At 41.8% G+C, this 22,182-nt stretch overlaps 2 protein-coding genes and 1 pseudogene across 2 annotated transcripts; 2 read left to right on the plus strand and 1 right to left on the minus strand.

Annotated features, from left to right (window-relative positions):
- The first annotated feature begins 4,874 nt into the window (after positions 1–4,874).
- LOC148099911 (uncharacterized) lies at positions 4,875–8,189 on the plus strand. The gene is made up of 4 exons (XM_087849703.1): positions 4,875–5,399; positions 5,442–6,423; positions 6,850–7,468; positions 7,562–8,189. Exons 1-4 carry the CDS (start codon positions 5,112–5,114, stop codon positions 7,923–7,925), a joined length of 2,253 nt encoding a protein of 750 aa, XP_087705829.1. The 5' UTR covers positions 4,875–5,111; the 3' UTR covers positions 7,926–8,189.
- A 576-nt stretch (positions 8,190–8,765) lies between these two features.
- Positions 8,766–10,326, minus strand: LOC102779548 (polymeric immunoglobulin receptor-like; annotated as a pseudogene).
- A 7,039-nt stretch (positions 10,327–17,365) lies between these two features.
- Positions 17,366–21,817, plus strand: LOC118453717 (polymeric immunoglobulin receptor-like). The gene is made up of 10 exons (XM_087849704.1): positions 17,366–17,411; positions 17,611–17,931; positions 18,176–18,475; positions 18,666–18,687; positions 18,822–18,913; positions 19,040–19,074; positions 19,172–19,228; positions 19,560–19,616; positions 21,537–21,605; positions 21,782–21,817. Exons 1-10 carry the CDS (start codon positions 17,366–17,368, stop codon positions 21,815–21,817), a joined length of 1,035 nt encoding a protein of 344 aa, XP_087705830.1.
- Positions 21,818–22,182: the final 365 nt, after the last annotated feature.

The following is a 22,182-nucleotide window of genomic DNA, read 5'->3' on the forward strand; positions in this document are numbered from 1 at the left end:
TCAACTGAAGGCGTTTCAAGCAGCTCATCAGCTACAGAGATAGTAAGTCTTTTGGGTTATTTCCCTGTGAGCATGGTACACGATACCAAAATAATAATAATAAACAGTGGATAATGTTAAACTCAACAAATGAATATTGTCTACGACAAATTGTCAGGTGGCGGAAAGCACTTTCAAAATGATGTTGTTATGAAGTTAATACGCAACACAAAGCAGTCCTGATTAAATGCCTGTAACTGAATTTGAATGCGAGATTAGGCTGACACTGTTTAGGCATTCCAAATATTATGTTTTGGTCATTAAACACAAGAGGAAGTAACATGCTTAGGTGCATGAGTTATAAATAATCTATGGTAACTTATGTTGGTAGCATATGTTTGTATTTAACAACAAGTAGTCTTGGACTGATCCCCCCCCCCCCAATGTGTAGCATAATAAAACTACTTAAAAGGCTTAAGTGGGCAGTACGGTGGTTAGCACTGTTGCCACAGAGCAAGAAAGACCTGAGTTCAATTCCACCATCAGGCTGGGGTCTTGCTGTGTGGAGTTTGCATGTTCTCCCTGTGTTTGGGTGGGTTCCCTCCAGGTATGGATGGATGCTTAAGTGTAAAGTGCTTGATTTTAAAGTTCATTTAGTGAAAGTGATATGGGCACCATTTAAGGCTAAATAGAGGTTTAGCATTTACTTGAGTAGCTTTCTACACACAAAGACTATTTATTTTTAGCCTTCATGTTTCAAGACTGTAGGCTCACAAGAAACTATTATTCCACCTGAGACCACCTCTGACCCCATTCCTTCACCCATCCCTATTCCCACGCTGAGACCCTGCAAACACTTGCACCCATACATGTTCCTTGGGTGGGGACGGCAGGTGTCCGTCCTGTCCCTGCACCCATGCCTGTCTCCAGGGGGAGGGTAGGGGTACTGTAATAGTTCCGAGCTTGAGTATTTTATGAAGTGATTTCCATTACAGCTCTATATTGGGTTTTCTTTTCCTTTGAGTATAGTATTATGCCCCAGCCCTTCTGAATTTTGTTTTTAGTTCTCTTCCTTGGTTTCTGGTAATTCCCTTTTGTGTCCTGTCTGTCCTTGTCTCATCTCTGCGTTTGGTCCCTAGGATCTTTGTAAGTCAGTCTGGTCTCTGTGCATTTCCCTTTCTGTCTTTATCAAGTCTGCATTTCTGTTCCTGCATTCTGCTATATTCTGCTGTATTTTAATAGTGTTTTATTCTGTGAGTATTATGTTCAGTTTTGCTCCAGGTGTCACTTCTTTGCCCTTACCTTATGTGCTGTCACGGTCTGTGGGGCAGACCGTGGGGATGAGGGGAATGAGGACCCAAGATGCAGGACTTTGTGATGAAGGCAGTGCGTTTATTTACAGTGGTGTAAATAGTTCACAGAATAAACCCCATGTTTTCCCCTTGACTTCCGTGTCGTGTCTTCACCCACAGCTTCGTGCTCCGTGCTCTTCGCTCCAGTGTGTCCCCGCACCCCGTGCTCGCTGCTCTTGTCTTCCCCGCTCCTTCCTGGAGAAAAATAACAAAGAAGCAACTTGTCAGGACACTCGACTACCGCGGGCATGTACTCACTGGACTGGGTACTAATGACACTAACGTGGAGTCAAACTCAATAATCCAGCGTCGGTGGAAGCTCCATCACTCTTCTAAATAGTTCCACCGACGAGCCCAGATGAGGAGCAGGTGTGCGGCAAGGACTTCGGGTGTGGCCAGCCCTCAAGTCAGGCCACGCCCCCAGGGCTGAAGGTGCCTGTAACTTGGCCCCAGAAGACAGGCAACACAGCCACCTGCCTACATACAGATGTGCACAGGGGCAGTGCAGACAACACACCAAATAATAATGATAACGATAATAATAATAACAACAATAACAACAATCCTAGTCCCCACTGCCCACGGACCCCGAGTCCCCAGAGCCGGGTCCGTGACATGTGCATGTTTAAGCCCTGAGTTCGTTTCTTTTCTTTGTCGCATCATCCGTCATATTAGTGTGCTGAGTGTATTTCCTGGTTTTTGTTTGCTTAAGACTAAACTGCAGCACTTTTAATCTAGTTCCCCTTACTGTATGGTTTGTAACATAGGCACTAAAGCTGATCTGCCAGAGTGTCTTACTAAAGAGGATGGTTCTTTGGATAAAAAGGGGGAGCAAGCAAGTCAGTAACCAGGACACAGGGATGATGTAGGTCTGATCAGAAACAATTTATTCCCAGGCCAGGGAGCACAAATAAAATAAAACTCTCAAAAAATGTACTCAATAAAATGTTATCAATATACTAAAATCCCCCAGGAATAAACTCAATTCTAAAACTGCTAGAAATAAAATTTTCTACATTCACTAAAATCCTCTGATGTAATTGTCCCACAAAACCAGATAAATGTTCATTTTTGGTCCACCAGCAGGCCAGAAATTCCCTCTCCAGAGCGGGGTCCACGCCAGCCTCGTCCCAGAGAGGGGTCCACGCCAGCCTCGTCCCAGACAGAGAAGGAGGAGCCTCCTGTCCCCCTCTCGTCCCTTCACTGGGCCCATCACATCCCAGCCCAGCTCGCATTCTACACCGAAGTCCGTCGTGGGATGCCACCACGGTACCCCTCGCGTCAGCACAGATAAGAGCCAGAAAAATCATCCAGGAAGCATATGGTCTTCATTTTAGTTACTTGTAGACTGGGTGTAAAGCCAGGCATCTACAAGATATACAAGTGTTTATTTTTTTGTTTTGGTTTTTTCACCTATGTTTTACGCATAAATTCAGATCATGAAAATAGATGACATGGACAAAAGTACTAGGCCAACAACACATTATGGTAATTTTTTTATTTCAACATGTGAACAATATACAAGTACATTCAGAAAAGAAAATAAGAAAGAAAAAAAATACTATACAAAAAAACCGTTCTGATTAATTTACATGTTGAAAGGGACTTACAGGAGCAGCACAGCCATGGAAAACCATATCATGAAGCTCCAGAAGGCACAGTTTTTATGCTCAGGTTAATACCAGAGGTGTTTCAGAGCTCTGCAGTGACCGGAGAGCAATGGCAACGTTTATGCAGTATATACTTCAGAACTCGGTGAACCTTTTCTATAGATTTACATGGTTTACCACTTCATAGCTGAGACGCTTTAGTTCCTAAAATGCTTCCACATTACAATAATACTATTGTATGATTATGGAATATATACAACTATCTAAGAGTGCACAGTCCAACAGTCTACAAAGCTTCTTTATTACAAGAATGAAAAGATATGTCAATGATCTTGAAAAAGAAGACACAAAAACAGCTCAATGAATAAATTTGCAGCTATGCAGGAATGAACTTGTTTACAAAACAGTTAAAAGGATTAAGGTTAAAAGTTACTACATAACAAGTAAATGAAGGAAGATAACAGAGGAGCAAATACAAATACTCCAGTAATAAAAGGTACAGAAAAAAGAGATACAACTCCAAGAAAAGTTATAACATTAAAACGTTTCAGCTAATGTGCTGTATGTAACTTCCGCAGCTTTTCTGTCACCCTGTTGGAGAACAGAAGCAAATGATAATTAGAGAGAAAAAGCAAAATATGACCAAATTCGAAGTGAAACATGTCATATCAGGACAACAAGTAAAACAATTTGATATCAAGAAAAACACAGGGAGTGAGATACAGCAACTGAACTGTAAATGATTTCCACATCACTTTCAGCAAATGAACTCTGGAAGAGAAGAAATATAGAAATTGGACTATTTACAGTTCTGCTGTGCTTTAACAAAAATAGATTAAACTCTACTTGTATTCTAAAGTGTAAATGTGTAGTTGTAGTATGTTAGGACAACCTCGGGTGATATTTCTTCTGCATTTACAAATCTGGTGTGTACTTCTCTACTATTCTAGTACTTTCACTAGTTTAAGTGCCAGGTATCAGTGTTATTGACAAAATACCAGAATTTAAATGAAAGAGAAGGGGTAGAGGTTTGAATCTTCAGAAGCAAAATACAGCTTTGTGATTCATGATCTAATTTCTTCTGATAGCTGTTGTTGTATTTTGCAAGTTATAAAAAATACAAGAACAGTTTCCCATATGAGGATTCATTTTTCTCAGACATATTAGAAATGAATCTGCAATAGATTACATATCCAATGTACTCTCAGATGACCGGTATGTTCACTGAAAATTCTTAGATTTGAATTGCTTGATGCTGCTGCAGTTGGTTACCTTGGGTGAACGTTTTTTCTTGGGTCTGACTTCAGAGTATGTTACTTCAGCCTGCGTTGAACAACAACACACAGTTCAAACATCTGCCAAACTGTAATTATGAAACTGTTTTACTTTCTCTATTCTTTTAGTATCATGTACGATGCCCACATAGAAATAAATCAGTACAACTTACTATTGCTGTGGCTGATGATTCTGCTTTGTTCTGCTCTAATAAAACAAAATGACTGTTACTGATTCTTTGTAACAATGCACAATAACTTAAATGTTGAACTATTTCTAAAGATTTGTAAATACATTTGAAATGGATTTTAATCAAATTTCTAGTAGACTTACTGTGTGTCACGGTCCTGGGTCGGTGACCCAGCGCTTTGAGTTTTGTTATTAGTATTTTCTAGTTTATTCTGTTTTGTATTGGTGGTTGGGGTTTGGTTGTGTTTATTTTCCCTACCTGCGTCTCCCTCGGTGCTCTGTTCATGTCCCCGTGTTGTTATGTAAAACAGTCTGTGTGTTTCCTGTTTTACTTTGTAGGGTTGTGTCTCGTTATGTCCATTAGTTCCAGCTGTGTCCCCGCCTGTCTGCCATTACCCGATTACCCTGTGTGTGTGTATATATAGTGGGTGTCGGTCTGTGTTGGTGGTCGGCTCGTCTGTGTTTCATGGTGTCCGTTCCTCGTCTGTGTCTCTCTGCCTCCCACCCCATTTGTATGATCCGGTTTGTTATTTAGCTCACCCAGTTTAGGTTTATGTTCTGTCCTGCCCTCAGTTCTGTTATTTGTACACTGTAAATTAAACCCTCACTCATATCATCATATCGGCTGTCTGCATTTTGGGTCCTCCGTTTCCTCCACACCACACGGCTCACCCCGCCAGCCGTGACAGTACGAGCCGACCACAAGATGGATCCAGCAGCTTTGTCTGGGGAGAGCGACCTCGCACGCATCCAACGCCTGATGGACTGGGTAACCCACACCACCAACGCAAGTGCGAAAGTGGTGGGGTTAAAAGCCATCGAGGCAATCCTGGAAAGGAATTCCTACCTCTGCCAGTTCGAGGGACTTTCGGACTTAATTTGCAACCTGCGTAAAGCCCGGGAGGTGGTGCAAGCTCGGGAATCCACAGACTTTGTCCAGCAGCAGCGGACTACGGCCGCCCCGGAACAGCCACGTCAGCTTCTCCCGCCGGAGGTTTTGCCCGGCCCGCCGGAGGTTTTGCCCGGCCCGCCGGAGGTTTTGCCCGGCCCGCCGGAGGTTTTGCCCGGCCCGCCAGAGTCGTCCGCAGGGAGGAGGCGACGATCGCGCCGTCGGCGCGTCACCCCACAGCCGGATACTAGGACTATAGCACTACAGGCTGTGGTGAGTGGACAAGACACTCTTTTGGTTTCACCGGAACTAGTGACTGTTTATACCGGGGCTGTGTTTTTTGAGCCTGCTGCACAGCCGCAAGCTCGTTTAGCTGCACAGCCGCAAGCTCGTTTAGCTGCACAGCCGCAAGCTCGTTTAGCTGCACAGCCGCAAGCTCGTTTAGCTGCACAGCCGCAAGCTCGTTTAGCTGCACAGCCGCAAGCTCGTTTAGCTCAGCCCCCGGTATCCCCACTAGCCCAGTCATCTATGCCATCTTCACCGACTCCCTCTGTACGGGAGGCTGCGTCTGTGCCCCCCGTTTTGGACTCTTTTTCTATTACGTATTTTTTGCAGAGAGACACACCAAACAATCCTGCAAACGTTCCTCAAGAGCTGGCCAGTTCTGAGACTGAGACGCACTCCAGGGCCTCCCCAGAGGCTGGGTTTCAGCCCCCAGCAGACTCTGGACCCCTGGAGGTAAAGAAGCCAGCTGAGGACTGCACCCGGCTGTCGCTGCCTGAGCTGAGTCAATGCTCGGTGCAGTCGGCTTTGTGTTTGCCAGAGGCCACTGTGCCTGCTGGTTCTGATCCGTTCCTGCCAGAGGCCCGTGCGCCTGCTGGTTCTGTTCTGCGCCCGCCAGAGGTCTCCGCGCCTGCTGGTTCTGTTCTGCGCCCGCCAGAGGTCTCCGCGCCTGCTGGTTCTGTTCTGCGCCTGCCAGGGGCCCCTGTGCCCGCTGGTCCCGAGACTCTTCTCGCTGGAGGGCCCGAGGAGCGCGTCCAGCCGCCTGTCTCGTCCGCTGGAGGGCCCGAGGAGCCCATCCAGCCGCCTGTCTCGTCCGCTGGAGGGCCCGAGGAGCCCATCCAGCCGCCTGTCTCGTCCGCTGGAGGGCCCGAGGAGCGCGTCCAGCCGCCTGTCTCGTCCGCTGGAGGGCCCGAGGAGCCCGTCCAGCCGCCTGTCTCGTCCGCTGGAGGGCCCGAGGAGCCCATCCAGCCGCCTGTCTCGTCCGCTGGAGGGCCCAAGGAGCCCGTCCAGCCCCAAGACTCGTCAGCTGGAGGTTCAGGAGAACCCAGCCAGCTTCCTGCCTCGTCAGCTGGAGGGCCCGAGGAGCCCGTCCAGTCTTCTGCCTCGTCAGCTGGAGGGCCCGAGGAGCCCGTCCAGTCTTCTGCCTCGTCAGCTGGAGGGCCCGAGGAGCCCGTCCAGCCGCCAGCTGCAGCCTTATCATCCTCGCCGCCGGCAGCAGCAGCGGCTTCATCCTCGCTAGCTGCAGCCTCCGTGTCTTCATCCTCGCCAGCTGCAGCCTCCGTGTCTTCATCCTCGCCAGCTGCAGCCTCCGTGTCTTCATCCTCGCCAGCTGCAGCCTCCGTGTCTTCATCCTCGCCAGCTGCAGCCTCCGTGTCTTCATCCTCGCCAGCTGCAGCCTCCGTGTCTTCATCCTCGCCAGCTGCAGCCTCCGTGTCTTCACCCTCGCCAGCTGCAGCCTCAGCTTCACCCACGCCGTCGCCTGGTCCAGCTCCGGCTTCTTCGTCGCCTGGTCCAGCTCCGGCTTCATCGTCGCCTGGTCCAGCCTCTGCATCAGCTTCGCCTGGTCCAGCCTCTGCATCAGCTTCGCCTGGTCCAGCCTCTGCATCAGCTTCGCCTGGTCCAGCCTCTGCATCAGCTTCGCCTGGTCCAGCCTCTGCATCAGCTTCGCCTGGTCCAGCCTCTGCATCAGCTTCGCCTGGTCCAGCCTCTGCATCCGCCTCGTCTGGTCCAGCCTCAGCTTCCGCCTCGTCTGGTGCTGCAGGGGCCACGCGACCTTCAGGTCCCAAACTGCCGCCTCGACATCGGCGGTCATCTGCCAGGCCGCTTGTTGGGCGTCATCGTCGATATGGACGTCCTCCCAAACGCCGCCGCTACCTTCCGCGCGGCCGGCCTCCGGACTTGTGTCGCCGCCGCCGTTGCTGTCTGCACGGTCGGCCGCCTGAACTGTTTCCCCGTCGCCGCCGCTGCCGTGTGCACGGTCGGCTGCCTGACCTGTTTCGCCGCCGTTGCTGTCCGCACGGTCGGCCGCCTGAACTGTTTCGCCGCCGTTGCTGTCCGCACGGTCGGCCGCCTGAACTGTTTCCCCGTCGTCGCCACTGCCGTGTGCACGGCCGGCCTCCTGAACTGTTTCCCCGTCGTCGCCGCTGCCGTGTGCATGGCCGGCCTCCTGAACTATGTTTTGGGACCCTGTTCTTGGACTCCAGCATGTGTGTTTGTGTTTTGGACAATTCGCTTGGTTCGCTGGAGCTTGTTTTTGTTCGGTGTTGGTCCCTCCGTCCTGATCCCCCCGCCGCCCGCCCTGGGTTGGTCGTCTGTTTTTGTTTTGGGCTGTCTGGAGCCAGCCCTTGAGGGGGGGGTACTGTCACGGTCCTGGGTCGGTGACCCAGCGCTTTGAGTTTTGTTATTAGTATTTTCTAGTTTATTCTGTTTTGTATTGGTGGTTGGGGTTTGGTTGTGTTTATTTTCCCTACCTGCGTCTCCCTCGGTGCTCTGTTCATGTCCCCGTGTTGTTATGTAAAACAGTCTGTGTGTTTCCTGTTTTACTTTGTAGGGTTGTGTCTCGTTATGTCCATTAGTTCCAGCTGTGTCCCCGCCTGTCTGCCATTACCCGATTACCCTGTGTGTGTGTATATATAGTGGGTGTCGGTCTGTGTTGGTGGTCGGCTCGTCTGTGTTTCATGGTGTCCGTTCCTCGTCTGTGTCTCTCTGCCTCCCACCCCATTTGTATGATCCGGTTTGTTATTTAGCTCACCCAGTTTAGGTTTATGTTCTGTCCTGCCCTCAGTTCTGTTATTTGTACACTGTAAATTAAACCCTCACTCATATCATCATATCGGCTGTCTGCATTTTGGGTCCTCCGTTTCCTCCACACCACACGGCTCACCCCGCCAGCCGTGACAGTACGAGCCGACCACCAACACAGACCGACACCCACTATATATACACACACACAGGGTAATCGGGTAATGGCAGACAGGCGGGGACACAGCTGGAACTAATGGACATAACGAGACACAACCCTACAAAGTAAAACAGGAAACACACAGACTGTTTTACATAACAACACGGGGACATGAACAGAGCACCGAGGGAGACGCAGGTAGGGAAAATAAACACAACCAAACCCCAACCACCAATACAAAACAGAATAAACTAGAAAATACTAATAACAAAACTCAAAGCGCTGGGTCACCGACCCAGGACCGTGACACTGTGTCTCATTATAAACCAGATGAACAGCATCACAATTACAATCAAGGTCAACACACTCAGAGGGATGATAAGGATCTTTGGGTCAAATGAAGATCTACAACATGCAGTTTATAAACAGAATTTAATTGAATAAGTAATAATAGCATCTGTAAAATGTTTGTAGAATCTTTCTTACACAAAACATTTTACTGCATAAAAATATAAAGAAATGAAGAAAAAATTATCTGACCTGTGTTCTTTATTTTCTTCTACTGTAGAAATGTTCCATTGTTCCACTGTAGTAATTGTTCCACTTCCAGTAACAGTATGAGTAGTACTACTGCCAGTAGCAGTTGTAGGGGTAGTGGCTACATTTCCAGAAAGAACATCATCAGTACAGTACTCTAACGATTATTATGCTAATACCTCTTACAGTCCTAACACTTAGAATATGTAGAATTCATGAATTTTTTTTTACATGTATTATTACCTGCAGTAGTAGTACTAGTAATTGGCTTCTCTGTAATATTTAAATAAATTGGTATCTGAATGTCCCCTTCAGCACACCAATACCAGCCACTGTCCTCTGACTTTAGTCCACTCATGGTCACTGTGAAAACATTTTGTTCTCTCATATAAGTGGTCACTGTTGTTCTATCTGTGGATCCAAATGATCCTGTCACACAGTTCCTGTCCAGCCTGCACCACTTCATTGCTCCAGAGTTACTGTGGTGACATCTGATGGTTATCCTGTAATCCTCTGATGAGCGACGTAGACACTAGGGGTACCTTACCGGTAAAACAAATAAAAAATGAACAGATTTTAAAAAGTGCTCAATAAAAAATTCATTGGTAATTCAGACTTCATATCTAATTAATTAATTAAAAATAAGAGCACATTCAGTCTTTCTGAAAAACTTACATTTTTCTGACGGAAATGCTAAACTATTTGAAATGTGCATGAAAATAGGCACTTACCACTGATAAATAACAGTTGAAAATACTGTCCATAATCTGGTCCATTATCAATCTCCACCACACACCAGTAATCAGTGTTTTTATCTGTCAGCTCGTTTATAGTAACGGTGAAAATTTTCTGGTTTTTGTCATCAGAGATTAAATATTTTCCTAAAGGGTCTGCTTCATTCGTTTTTACTACATCTCTGCAGAAGTCCCATATATGTCCTTCACACAAGTACTTCACATGGTCTATATATTGTGACTCATAGAGACATGGGATGGAGATAGATTTTCCAGCTTCAACTGATACTTTACTGACTGTAGTTATGCTGTGAACTCCTGCAACAAGAACAAATAAATAAATATAAACAAATTAATAATCTTCATGTTTATGTTTAATTAAAACATTTTTCTTTCACTTGTCTCTTGTACATGTGCACACTTAGAGTATTGTTAAGTACAAAAGTGAATAATACAAAATGTCTTTAATGTAATAATCTGCTGAGATTAGTCACTGAAACATGAGGTATTTAAATGATTGCTGTGACCGACCTTTGAGCACACTGAAGAGGAGAAGAACGATGAGATGAGCAGCCATGCCTGTGAGTGAGTAGAATTAAAACACATGAACCACAGTCAAGTCTGGATCTATTTTTGAATTCATGCAACGTGCAAATGCAACACTTCAAACTGCCTTCCTTCTAGTTCCTCTACTATAAGCTGTATTTTTTTTCTGCTGCAGACAAGATATAAAAATTATCATCTACAATATTCAAAATCTTTATGGACTCATTTACTAATAAGAATATGCATTCTCATAATATTATAACACTGAATAACATTAAAAGTGCAGGAATTGGGAGTGATATAAAAACAAAAATGTTTAAAATGCGCTATGAGTTGTCACAAAATCTGAAAATAGAAGTTAGGATAATCCTTTGATGCTGATGCTTACAGTTTATTGGGGATAATGAGATTTTTTTATTTATGTTATGTTATCACCTCTTCCTGACTGAGAAAATATAATTTACAGAAAGATTAAACAGTGTCAGCCTGATCTCACTTGCATTACTGAATTACCCCTAAGTGTTAGTTTCAGAGGGCTTCGCAGCACTCAGCATTTTACTCCCAGACATATTTACTTATTGAGTATAATATTTCACATTGTAATTTATTATTCTTTTAGTACCATGCTCACAAGGAAATAATTCGGTGCAATAAACAGAGTGCAGCCCTGTGGGTTTTTGAGAGGCCGTTAATGACTGTTTTGCTGTGTTTTTGGCTTAAAAAAACTAATCAAAAAAAAAAATGTTACTTCTGTTAAAGCTGTAAAGGATTTTCCCTCATTTGCATCTTTTAAGGCTGCCTTGCACCTGGAGAAAGCATGCCCTTTCAGTATTTAATTAAATTTGTATTAACATTTCAATTAAAAGCTACTTATTTTGATGAACTGGTGTTAATTATATTTTTGTAAACTTTGAAGATTGCATTGAATGATTGGCCCAACAAAATGTCAACACCACCTTGTCCAACAAGAACTTTTATGTTTAATCTAAAGATATGCTAATATTTAAAGATTTACTGACCCAGAATTCATTTTTCATAATTTCATAATTTGTAAAAACAGACAAAAACAAAAAAACAAGGGCTTCCTTCAAGTAACTAAAAAGAAATCACAGTATAAACAATGCAAACACAGAATAAAAACTCTGCAGATCTGGCTCTAAATAACTTCCTGGATTGCCATGTGGGCTCCTAATGACTTCATCCTGACTCATTTGAGTGACTCTATCTCTCATGAGAGATACACATACTTTCCCAGTGCTCCCACCCCTTCTGGCCCACAAACATCTTTCTTTAATACTTTTTATACATGATGTTTACTTTGTATTTTTCTTTTCTAGGCTGAAACAGACAGAATACCAGGACTCACAGATAATTGGTTACTAATATTTTTATATTGATTTTTCACAAGGGGTCCACCTGACACTGGAGTTAAATGTGCTGCTACTCTTTAGAATATTTCAATATAAAGTAGTGATCTGACCAGTGGAAAAACCAACACTGCCATCCAGCACATGCGGTGAAAATGTGTACAAAGAACAAACACTTCAGTGTGTGAGAAACAGTGTTGATGAAGCATGTACCCTCTGTGTGGTTTACTGAACTACAATAACCACAGAGCTGTATACCACATCCTCATCATCACATTTAGCAACTTAGCTCTGAGCAGAGGTGGAAAAAGTACAGACATTCTGTGCTTAAGTAGAAGTACAGATATTAGTGTTAAAAAATACGCCATTAAAAGCTGAAGTACTGATTCAATTCTTTACTCAAGTAAAAGTAGAAAGGTACAGACTCTGAGATGTACTCAAAGTTAGAAAGTAAAAGTAGCTCCTTGAAGAACATTTCTAGCACCTTTTATGCAAAGCTAATATACCTTATGCTATATTATTGTAATGATATTAGTACATAGGAATACAAACTTTATTTCAGTCAGACTGTTAAAAACAAAATGCCATATGTATAGATCCAATATCTAATTTAAAAACATGAGGACTTACATGTAAGCTTTAAATTTCCACTTTGTCAAATTCCACTGAGCATCCTTAATTTTAAATCTAACCTCTCTTCTTCCTTTCCTTTCCTGTCTTTCTTATCTTTCTCTGAGTGAAGTTAGCTGTCTTTCTTTTCTCTCCCTGTGAAAAACAGCAGTTGCACCTTTAGCTAGCAACACACAGTGTGACAAACTGCACACAAACACTTTGTATGTTTGTTGATGTTTGTGGTGTCCTCGGGATTCCCACATGCTTGTTTGCCATTCACCTAGGGACCATTTTTGATTCAAGGACACCACAAGGGTTACGCTGATAGAAATGCTGTATTTGAAATTCCCTGGTACTAATATTACTCACTTTATTCGCTCTTCTTCTGTAGGGCTAGCTATAGTTGCTGAAGTACTGCATCTGCAGTTATGGACACCTGCAGTCATTCAGTGTCGTGTCAAAATAATAATTAACCAGCCCACTTTAACCTCTGACCATAGCACACAGTTTGCTTCTTGATGATTAACACACAGGATTGCCTTTCATGTGTTACTGTTTGACCTCAGATTGGTTTGATGTTTGAAGGCCCGCAGTGATGTGAAATAGTAACTCTGCTCAAATGCGTCAAACCAGAAGTAACGAGTCTGTTTTGACAATGTAAGCAGTATATATATATATAATAATGTAGGAGGTAAAAGCAAAAAGTTGTCAGAAAAATAAATACTCATGCAAAGTACAAATACTTGAAAATTCCACTTAAATAAGTAACAAAATATTTGTACTTTGTTACTTCCCGGCTCTGCCTCTGAGAAACAGAAACACGAGAAAGTAGCTAAAGATAAGAAATATTTTTTCTCCATTTTTGTGGTAAAATATGCAATTACTTGCCTAATTATGTCTGAGATATTTTTTAGGGATTAAAGACTTGTTACACTTGACTGAATTATATCAGGATATGCTAATTTACCAACCAATACTTCTCTTTTAAAGGGTAGGTGTGATTTGAGACAATATTGTAACTTTCTATATAAAATTAGCATTTCATATCATTGCACAAGAGAAAATATTGGTCATTTCCTTCACATATTGATCCAGGCAACTACATCACGCATTTGTATGCCTACTTACACCACTTTTTTTCAGAGTTTGTACTGTGAAAAATGATGCTAATGTTTCCTCCATTAATAATAATTTATCATTTCTGTGCCACCCTACTGGGAAGAGCTGAGGAGAGCCCCAGATGAGGGGTCACCCAGCAGCCACGGAGCAGAAGTCAGAGGGGGCTGCAGTGGCTTGCCAGCAGCCAGCTGTGTCAGAGTGAACCGAGCCACAGGCCCAGAGGCCGGAGCCCTTAGGGGCCCCCAAATCCCAGAAGAGGACCGACTGAGCCACAGGCGGCAGGCCCTGCCATGCTGCCACCGGGAGTGAGCAAGGTGTAGTAACTGTTCCAACAACAGTATTAACTGTATGTACTGTAAGCACAGAAACCCATAGTCACACATACCGTTGTAAATGGTAAATGGACTGTATTTGTATAGCGCTTTACTAGTCCCTAAGGACCCCAAAGCGCTTTACACATCCAGTCATCCACCTATTCACCCACACATTCACACACTGGTGATGGCAAGCTACATTGTAGCCACAGCCACCCTGGGGCGCACTGACAGAGGTGAGGCTGCCGGACACTGGTGCCACCGCACCCTCTGACCCCACCAGTAGGCAGTAGGCTCGAACCGGCAACCTTCCGATTACAAGGCGAACTCCCAACTCTTGAGCCACGATCGCCCACAATAGATTTGTTACCCTAACTCTCTTAGCCCTGAGACAGACAGGTGCCCCTGTACTCTGCCAATGTTAACTTGTTTTTTCTCCTTGTTATTATGTGTTGTGGTTTATTGCTGATTGTAATTTGGTTGTTTGCTCTGCGCAAGGATCTGTAGATAAATGCCAGTGTGTTCCTTGGTTTATAGGCCCACTTGTAATATTAGTTGGATTGCAGATAGGGGGCAGGGTTTAATAAGAATATTTTTCTTCTTCCTGCACCTTTTCACGCATGGTTGCAGTGTTATATCAAGGTAACGCATAGTTTTTGTGTATGAAAAGATAAAGCTGTTTCAACTGCTGAACCAAGTTTGAAATAAATAAATACATGAAATGAAAGGCCCTGACAAATGTGCTCTGTACATGAAGGACGTATATCACTGTCAGCACAATTTCCCTATTCATATTTAACTGTTTTCAGTTTGCCAGGACAGCCCTGCGGAGTCACTGTCCACATGGGTCAGTGGGAACAAGAAGCACTCTGCACAAGTGTGCACTCTGACCAGCAACATCCAACCAGACGTAATGCTCCATCTCCATGCCAGAGTTTTTTGTGTGTCTGTGACTGGAGCATCTCACACACACAATCACACACACTAGCTTACATGTAAATATTAGCATATCCTCAGAGAAAATACAAATGTGCTCATTAGACAAAGAGGTCTTTGCTCCTTGCCAGCATAACTAGCATTTAATTCAAATACACACACAAGGGGGCAGGCTTTCTCCCAGTGCCACCCAGCCTGTCTGTGCAAATGACAGAAAATCTTTCACAACTTAAACAATAAAAGTAACCACTGCTTTTCTTATTTCAGCCAAAACCACAGAAAAACCACCAAGTAATGCTATCTATGTGCTAAAAATGTTAATAAATGTAACATAACCAATAAAGACACAGAGCATCACCCATTGTAGCACCAAAGCTACATAATGGTTTACTGGTCATCTCCCTTTTTACTTAACTATCCTATATACTGACACTTTCGATTCTGTTTGTCTCTGTTGCAAAATATACAGATAACAGATTGCAATATTATATCACTGGCTGTCATGGTCCTGGGCCATGTTGGCCCAGTATTCTTAGTTTTCGTGTGTTTTGTATTTTGTTCTTTATTTATGCCTTGGTTCCTAGGTTGTTTAGTTAAGATGTTCCTTATTTGGTTGCCCCCTGTGTGCCCCTCTGTGTATCTGTGAACCCTTGTTTCCCCTCGTGTTTTATTCCATGTTTTCCCCAGCCCGTTATGTCCGTGCTCTCTCTCCTCCTGTCTGAACCTCTGTGTACTTCCTGTTTTACTTTGACAGTCTCCCGTCAGTGTTGCATTTACTCCTGCCGTGTCTTGTTATGATTATCAGCGTCACCTGTGTTCCCCGTGTGCTCCCACTTCCCTCATTAACCCTCTGTGTATTTATGTCTGCGTCTCCCTCAGTTCTGTGTCGCGTTCTCCCTCATGACTGTGTGCCCCTCCTTGTGTTTCCTCGTGAGTCAGTTCCTTAGTACTTCCCAGTTTAGTTTCATATTATTTTGTATCGCCTTTATCCTCTGTCAGCAATAAAGCTGTATTTTGAGTTCAGTCCTGTTTTCCCGTGAGTTTGCGTTTGGGTCCTCTCCTGCCTGCACACAGCCTGATGATGACACTGGCATGCTTGTTCTAGTTGGAGGAATCCACAGCAAGACTACAGTTTGTAAAGGTAATATTGAAGGCAGCACAGAAACCATGAAACAGTCTAATTGTTGTTGGTACACATTTATTTATGCAGTTAACACAAACAAGCCACACATTTCAGGAAAATTATGTACTTTCAAGCACTACTTTGTCAAAAGCAGAAATTAGTGTTGACATTTCAGAACACATATTCATGGAATTATTTTTAAAGAAAAAGCATTAGTCACATTAGCACGCGTACAGGACAGTAATATAACTGTTTCATAATATTATGATTTATTCTTTATATGCCATAATTCAGGAAGCGGCATACTACTGGCCAATGTCTTGTGTAGGCTACTGATGTGTTTTTATTTATTTCTGGGGGCTTTAAACTTTACCTCGATTTCAAATACAGCCTTTGTGTGTTGAAGTATTAGGTTGTTTGGTATTCATTGGCCTCTCAACACCAGACCAGACATTTTAACAAAGGTGGTGGCAGTGTCACCCATTTAATATAAATAAGAAACCTGAGTTCTATCACAGCACCTTTGAGGCCATTTTCATAGACGTTTTGATCTGCCACAGTAGAAAAACTACATGGCTACACTATAAAAAGTTAGTTCCTTATGAGCATGTTACACAACACTAAATGAATAATAAATTACAGTGTGAAATTTTAAATTTAAGAAGGAATTGATGTCTTTGAATAAACTGCTGAATGCTGTGAAGCCCTCTAAAACTGGAACTTAATAATTGGCATCCAGAAAGTTAACATGTGACACAAAGCATTGCTGATTAAACATCTGTGACAAGTTGGACGTGAGATCAGGTAGACACTATTTATTCTTTCTGCCAATTATATTTTCTCAGTCTAGGCAGGAAGAGGAAGTAACTTAAAACAAATGGGTTTAAAATTATCTCAGTTATCATCAATATACTACCACCATAGTTTTGTATTTAACCATAGTGTAGACTTAAAATTACTTTCCACCAAAGTGCAGCATAATAAAACTTTTAAAATGCTTCAAAGTGTAAAGCTTTCGATTTCTGTTCCAACATGAAGGTGATTTAATCAAAATGATGTGGACAGCATGTACAGTTATGCTTCAATCATAAAAGATATGAAAAGGGCAAATATTCAGCTTTCCATTCTAATTTATTAGAATAATAATTATTTATTATTCTTGCAAAGCAGGAAAGTTTATTGCAGAATTTCTTTGTTACCATTTCCTTTCGTTAAGATCACGAGCTTTCTGGTTTAAAAGAAATAAAGAATTATCAAAAGCATCGACACCAAAGGATAATCCTGAACCCTATTTTCAGGATTTGTGAGAACTCATCATGTATAATAGAGTTGTTGTTTTTTTTTACTGTTTTTGCTTCCTGCACTGTCAGTGCTATTATATATTATGAGAATGCATATTATTGTTTACTTGTAGTAATGTTGTGGATGGTAATTTTCATACTTAGTTTACAGCAAAAGACAGCAGAAAAAAACACCTTATTGTATGACGAACTATCAGGAAGGCAGGTTTTAAGTGTTGCATTTGCATGTTGCTTAAATTCAAAAATAGAACCAGACTTGACTGTGGTTCATGTGTTTTCATTCTACCCACTCACAGGCATGGCTGCTCATCTCAGTGTTCTTCTTCTTTTCAGTGTGCTTAAAGGTCAGTCACAGGAATCATTAAAATACTTCATGTTTTTCAAAGGTTAGTGTCAGTAGATGATAAAAATAATGGCTTTTAATAATTTTTAGTTTATTCTGTTTTGTACTTAACACTCTAAGTGTCTACATGTACAAGAGACAAATGAAGGAAGAATGTTTTCATTAAACATAACCAATAAAATACTTTGTTCTTGTTGCAGGAGTTCACAGCATAACTACAGTCAGTAAAGTATCAGTGGAAGCTGGAAAATCTATCTCCATCCCATGTCTCTATGAGTCAAAATATATAGACCATGTGAAGTACTTGTGTAAAGGGTATATATGGAGCTCCTGCAGCTATGCAGTAAAAACAAACAAACCAGACCCTTCAGGAAAATATTCAATCTATGATGACAAAAAAGAACAAATTTTTACTGTGACTATAAAAAATCTGACAAATCAAAATACTGATTACTGGTGTGTGGTGGAGATTAATAATGGACTGGACTGCGGACAGTATTTTCAACTATCAGTAACCAGTGGTAAGTGCACATCTCTAACATTTCAAATTCTTTGCAATGTCGTTTTTTTTTTTTGTTTTTGTTTTTGTTTTTGGAAAAAAAAAAGAAAAAATAACATTTTTTTAAGACTGAGTATGCACTTGTCATTCAAAGCTAATGAGAATCAACATGAAATCTTAATCACATATATATTTTTTATTCAGCACTGAAAAAAGTATTGGCATTTTGGGTTTTTTGCTTTCTTTAAACTGAATTTTACTTGAAGGTACCCCCAGTCTCTATTTGGATCATCAGAAGACTACAGGATATATTGGAGAAAACATAACTATTAGATGTCACCGGAGTAACTCTGGAGAAATGAAGTGGTGCAGGCTGGGCAGGAACTGTGTGACAGGATCATTTGGATCCATAGATGGAACAACAGTGACCACTCATATGAGAGACCCAAATGTTTTCACAGTGACCATGACTGGACTAAGGTCAGAGGACAGCGGCTGGTATTGGTGTGCTGAGGGGGACATTCAGATACCAGTATATTTAAATGTTACAGAGAAACCAATTAACAGTGAGTATTGTAAGTTATCAAAGATTTTACATGTAAATGAATTCAATACTTTTATAAATATTTGTACTCTAAGAGATTTTAGAGAGTTTATAACTGTTACAGTACTCTTGTGATAATGTTCTACTTCTATATCTACTACTCATACTGTTGCCATAAGTAAAACAATTATCAAAATGGAACAAATCTACAGTACAAGAAAATAAAGAACACAGGTCAGATATTTTTTATATTTATTTGCAGTATTTAGACGTAAAATATTTTAAGGGATTATGCATACAAATTTTTACAGACACTATTATTACTTGTTAAAGTAAACTAAATTATGTTCTCAACCTGTATGTTGCAGAGCTTCATATGACACAAAGATCCTCATCATCCCTCTGAGTGTATTGATCTTGATTTTAATTATGGTGTTCATCTGGTTTATACTGAGTCACAGTAAGTCTTAATGAAGCTTGATTTCAATCCACACTAAATGTATTAATAAATATTAAGAACTGAATTAATAGTTAGGTTATTGAGCATTGTTACAGTGAGTCAGTAACGGCAATTTTGTTTTGCTAGAGAAGCGCAAAGTAGAATTATCAGCGACAGCAATGGTAAGTTATGCTGATTTATTTCTCTGTGTGCACAGTACATGATACTAAAAACATATTTATGGCAGATGTTTTAATTGTGTTATGTTCTTCAATGAAGACTGGAGAGGATGTAAGATACTCTGAAATTGGACTAAAAGAAAATAGTTCACCCAGGGTAAGTGCTATCAAGAAATCAAGTTTCCAATTTTCAGCAAAGATTTCATCTGAGAGTTTGCTACAGATCTAGACTACTTGATAATAAAAATCCTCTTAGGGTAAACTGTTCTCGTGTGTGTGGGGGGGGTGTAACAACTCACAAAATAAAACAACACCTATCACATGAAATGAGAGCATGAGTCACAAAGCTGTATTTTGCTTCTGGGGATTCAAACCTCTGCCCCTTCTTGTTCACTTAAATATTGGTATTTTATTAATTTTGGCATCCTGTGCTTGCCACAGGGCACTCAGTGTGTCTAAATGCATTGTATTATGCTCATTTCACACAGGTGGACAAAGAAGTGATATACTCTGAAATTAAACCTAAGAAAAAAAGTTCAACCAAGGTAACCAACTGCAGTGCTATCAAGAAATGTTTACAATTTTCAGTGAACATATTGGCCATCTGAGAGTATACAGTAGGTGTAGACTTCTTGATGCATGCTCAATCACCCAGGTAAGTAAATCTCCAAAAGTCGATTCTGTTCATGTGGATGTAGCGTTTTCAGTGGGAGAAACGTTTCGTCACTCATCCAAGTGACTTCTTCAGTCTCAGCTGACTGCAGGTTTCCCCAACCTTATAAACAGTACATTTGCTTAATGACCGAAACTAGAAAGAACAATGGGCTGGAAGTTCAGTTCCTTGACCACTAATATACAAATACTCATGACCATTGATCAACAACCACCAATCAAAGACCGCTGATCAATGGCCATGAGCACCATTCACATAGAGTTGGGGAATGGCTGCAATCACAGCATTGTAAGATGGCGAAAGATGTACTCTTGGGCCCCCTCCTCGATTCAGAGATGGTCTTTCCCTTTTCACGTAAATGTCTCCCATTACTGATGGAAATCTCAGTCTAAGAAGGCTAACCTGCCACTTTTCATATCCTCTCTGGTGAATTTGATGTGTCAGTCCACCGAGTTAATGTGGTACGTACTGAGATTTAATTTTCACCCAGGTGTCATACACATACCTGAACCAATGACTTGGTGGTGTAGGATAACAAAGCCCTCTTTTCCACTTCGTCCATGTACAAATTGGCCACGATGGGTGAAACTGGGGAACCCATGGCACACCCATGTTTCGGCCTGCAGAACTGACCGTTGTATGTGAAGTAGGTGGAATGAAGACACAGTTCCAAAAGCAAACACACTTGGTCGATGCTGAGGTTGGGGTCATCCTGTAATCACTAAAAAACTACCTCCAACGCTGACTGGGATGCAAGTGAAAAGAGATGTAACATCGTACGAGACCATGGTTTCATCTGCCATCATAGTGACATCTCTCACCTTCTCAACAAAATCCAAGGTGTTCTGGATGTGGTGTTCAGAGCTGCCTACCAGCGGGGTGAGGTTCGAAGCCAGAAACTTAGAGATGTTATCGGTGACGAGTTGATCATACAGACAATTGGTCTTAAAGGTGCACCCTGTTTATGTATCTTTGGTAAACCATACAGACTTGGTGTAGATTTCCCTGGGTACAGCCTGTGGTATAAGGTCCGGTCGATAGACTGTCTGAAGCAGTTAGAACAAGACAAGGCTATCACCCTCTTCCTGTAACAACTTCCTGGGTCTCGTTTCAGGGGCTCATAAGTATTTTCGTCACTGAGCAATGACACAATTTTCTCATGATAGTCTTTCTGGTTTTGCAAAACTGTGCACCTATCGTTGTCTGCCGGAAGGATGGTAATGTTGTTGTCATTACTAAGTAATGTGAGTGCCTTCCTCTCCTCATTGGTGATGTTGGCTGCTGGGGGCTTTGCATTCCTGAGAGAGGCCGAAACCGTCGTCTGTAGTTGCTCTGCTTCCACTTCTGCAATATTGTTGTTTCGACATTGCAGTCAGTTAGACTGAAGAAGTCAAAGATGAGAGACAAAATGTTTCTCCCACTGAAAACGCTAGGTGCAGGTGAATAGAAGCAACTTTTGGAGATAGGTTTAGTCTATTAGAGATTGATTACTAATATGTTACCTCATATAGTAAACTGTTCTTGTGTGTGTTTTATAACTTGTAAAACACAGCAACAGCTACCAGAGGAAGACATAATTTATGAAGCTATATTTTACTTCTGATAATTCAAACCTTTAACTCTTATAATGAATTTAAATATTGATATTTTTCAACAACACTGACACCTTGCAGTAAATCACCTGAAGTAACCCTAACACACTACGATTGCAGATTTATATATAGGAATACTTTTTTTCTTAAAGCTCAACAGAAGTGTAAAGTGCTCAGTTTCTGTTTCTGTTTCCCCCTAGAACTTATTTGCTGAATGTGATGTGGAACTCATGTACAGTTCTGTTGTTAAGAAACAGCGTATTAAATGGGTAAATATTAAAAGACCTGAAGCCAACCACACACTAGATGTCACTTCCCTTTGTCTCTTAATTTCTTCAATTATTTTGCTTGTTGTCCTAGTGTTTCATGATTTCTTTTTTAATTTCGTCACATTTTTCTTAGCTTTTTTTCCCTAATTGTCCCATTTGTTTCTGTTCTCAAACAGGATGAAGGAAAAGATACAGAAGTTTCAGAGCATTAGAGCATATCAGCTAACAAGCGTTGAAATGTTCAAACATTAAAATCTTTTTGCAGTTTTTACTTTTTTATCTGTACCTATATTACTGAAGTATTGTCAGATAAATGCTGCAATGTGTCAGGTTGTGATGTAGTAGTTTTTTTCTTCTCCTTTTAACTGCTTTGTAACAAATTTTATTCCTGCATAGCTGCAAATTTATTCAAAGAAGCATTGGCCAGTTTGCTTGTTCTTTTTCAAGATCATTGATGTGATTTTTAGTTTTGTAATAAAAAAGGATTGTAATCATCAGCATCACCATTTCTATTTTTCTGTTAGATATATTATGTGTTATTATGTTTATGAATATATTGTTTGTGGTTTGTATCGAT

The sequence above is a fragment of the Neolamprologus brichardi genome, chromosome 13 (assembly GCF_056152115.1).
Source record: "Neolamprologus brichardi isolate AB-2024 chromosome 13, ASM5615211v1, whole genome shotgun sequence".
Classification (NCBI taxonomy): Eukaryota; Metazoa; Chordata; class Actinopteri; order Cichliformes; family Cichlidae; genus Neolamprologus; species Neolamprologus brichardi.

Bases quoted from the DNA above. Each gene is read 5' to 3' on its own strand.
- LOC148099911 (XM_087849703.1), top strand. From the start codon at position 5,112: ATGGATCCAGCAGCTTTGTCTGGGGAGAGCGACCTCGCACGCATCCAA. The intron at 5,400-5,441 runs GTTTTGCCCGGC...GGCCCGCCGGAG, and splicing joins GTCAGCTTCTCCCGCCGGAG to GTTTTGCCCGGCCCGCCGGA. The intron at 6,424-6,849 runs CTGTCTCGTCCG...CCTCGCCAGCTG, and splicing joins CGAGGAGCCCATCCAGCCGC to CAGCCTCCGTGTCTTCATCC.
- LOC118453717 (XM_087849704.1), top strand. From the start codon at position 17,366: ATGGCTGCTCATCTCAGTGTTCTTCTTCTTTTCAGTGTGCTTAAAG. The intron at 18,688-18,821 runs GTCAGATATTTT...TGTATGTTGCAG, and splicing joins CAAGAAAATAAAGAACACAG to AGCTTCATATGACACAAAGA. The intron at 19,617-21,536 runs GTAACCAACTGC...GTTTCCCCCTAG, and splicing joins AGAAAAAAAGTTCAACCAAG to AACTTATTTGCTGAATGTGA.